This window comes from Tetrahymena thermophila (genome assembly GCF_000189635.1).
Source record: "Tetrahymena thermophila SB210 genomic scaffold scf_8255126, whole genome shotgun sequence".
Classification (NCBI taxonomy): domain Eukaryota; phylum Ciliophora; class Oligohymenophorea; order Hymenostomatida; family Tetrahymenidae; genus Tetrahymena; species Tetrahymena thermophila.
The window spans coordinates 1-1172 of record NW_002476757.1 but is presented as its reverse complement, the minus strand read 5'-3'; the positions used below and the strand labels follow the sequence as shown (position 1 = coordinate 1172).

Genomic DNA, 1172 nt, shown 5'->3' with positions numbered 1-1172 from the left:
TTTTTTTGTTTGTTTTTAATTTGTTTTGAAAATCATAATAAAATAATTTGAAAATTAAAATAAATAAGTAGCTGGATGAGTATGTATGTAAGTAATTAATTAATTAAATAATTAAATAAAAAAAAAGAAGATATTTGAATGAAGAAATGAGTGATTGAATGAATTGATTCATTCATAATCAAAAGCATCTTTTGCTTAACAAATTAACCACTTATTTACTTCTTTACTTCCTTTCATATTTTACAACTTCAACTAACAAACTTAATCAAATAAATATTTAACAAAATTACCATAGATTGAGATTCAAAGAAGTGATATTTTGACACTTTTCTAAGCTCATTGCAATATGTTTTGCTCCTTCTGCACCAATTTGATTTTTCCTTCAAAAATATTATTAAAATATGTTTTTTTGTTTGTTTGAATTTGTTTTGAAAATCATAATAAAATAAATTGAAAATTAAAATAAATAAGTAGCTGGATGAGTATGTATGTAAGTAATTAATTAATTAAATAATTAAATAAAAAAAAGAAGATATTTGAATGAAGAAATGAGTGATTGAATGAATTGACTCATTCATAATCAAAAGCATCTTTTGCTTAACAAATTAACCACTTATTTACTTCTTTACTTCCTTTCATATTTTACAACTTCAACTAACAAACTTAATCAAATAAATATTTAACAAAATTACACAAGATTGAGATTCAAAGAAGTGATATTTTGACACTTTTCTAAGCTCATTCCAATATGTTTTGCTCCTTCTGCACCAATCTTATTATCCCTTCAAAAATATTATTAAAATATGTTTTTTTGTTTGTTTGAATTTGTTTTGAAAATCATAATAAAATAAATTGAAAATTAAAATAAGTAAGTAGCTGGATGAGTATGTATGTAAGTAATTAATTAATTAAATAATTAAATAAAAAAAAAGAAGATATTTGAATGAAGAAATGAGTGATTGAATGAATTGATTCATTCATAATCAAAAGCATCTTTTGCTTAACAAATTAACCACTTATTTACTTCTTTACTTCCTTTCATATTTTACAACTTCAACTAACAAACTTAATCAAATAAATATTTAACAAAATTACCATAGATTGAGATTCAAAGAAGTGATATTTTGACACTTTTCTAAGCTCATTGCAATATGTTTTGCTCCTTCTGCACC

The 1172-nt window shown here is 22.0% G+C and overlaps 1 protein-coding gene across 1 annotated transcript; it reads right to left on the bottom strand. All coding sequences in view use genetic code 6, as the record gives it.

Annotated features, from left to right (window-relative positions):
• Positions 1 to 290: 290 nt before the first annotated feature.
• On the bottom strand, positions 291 to 782 carry TTHERM_002653350 (hypothetical protein; the record flags this gene model as incomplete). The annotated part of the gene is made up of 2 exons (XM_012795194.1): positions 291 to 380; positions 693 to 782. Coding segments are annotated over 2 exons (180 nt in total), but the record flags the coding sequence as incomplete, so codon positions are not given.
• Between the last annotated feature and the right edge of the window lie 390 nt (positions 783 to 1172).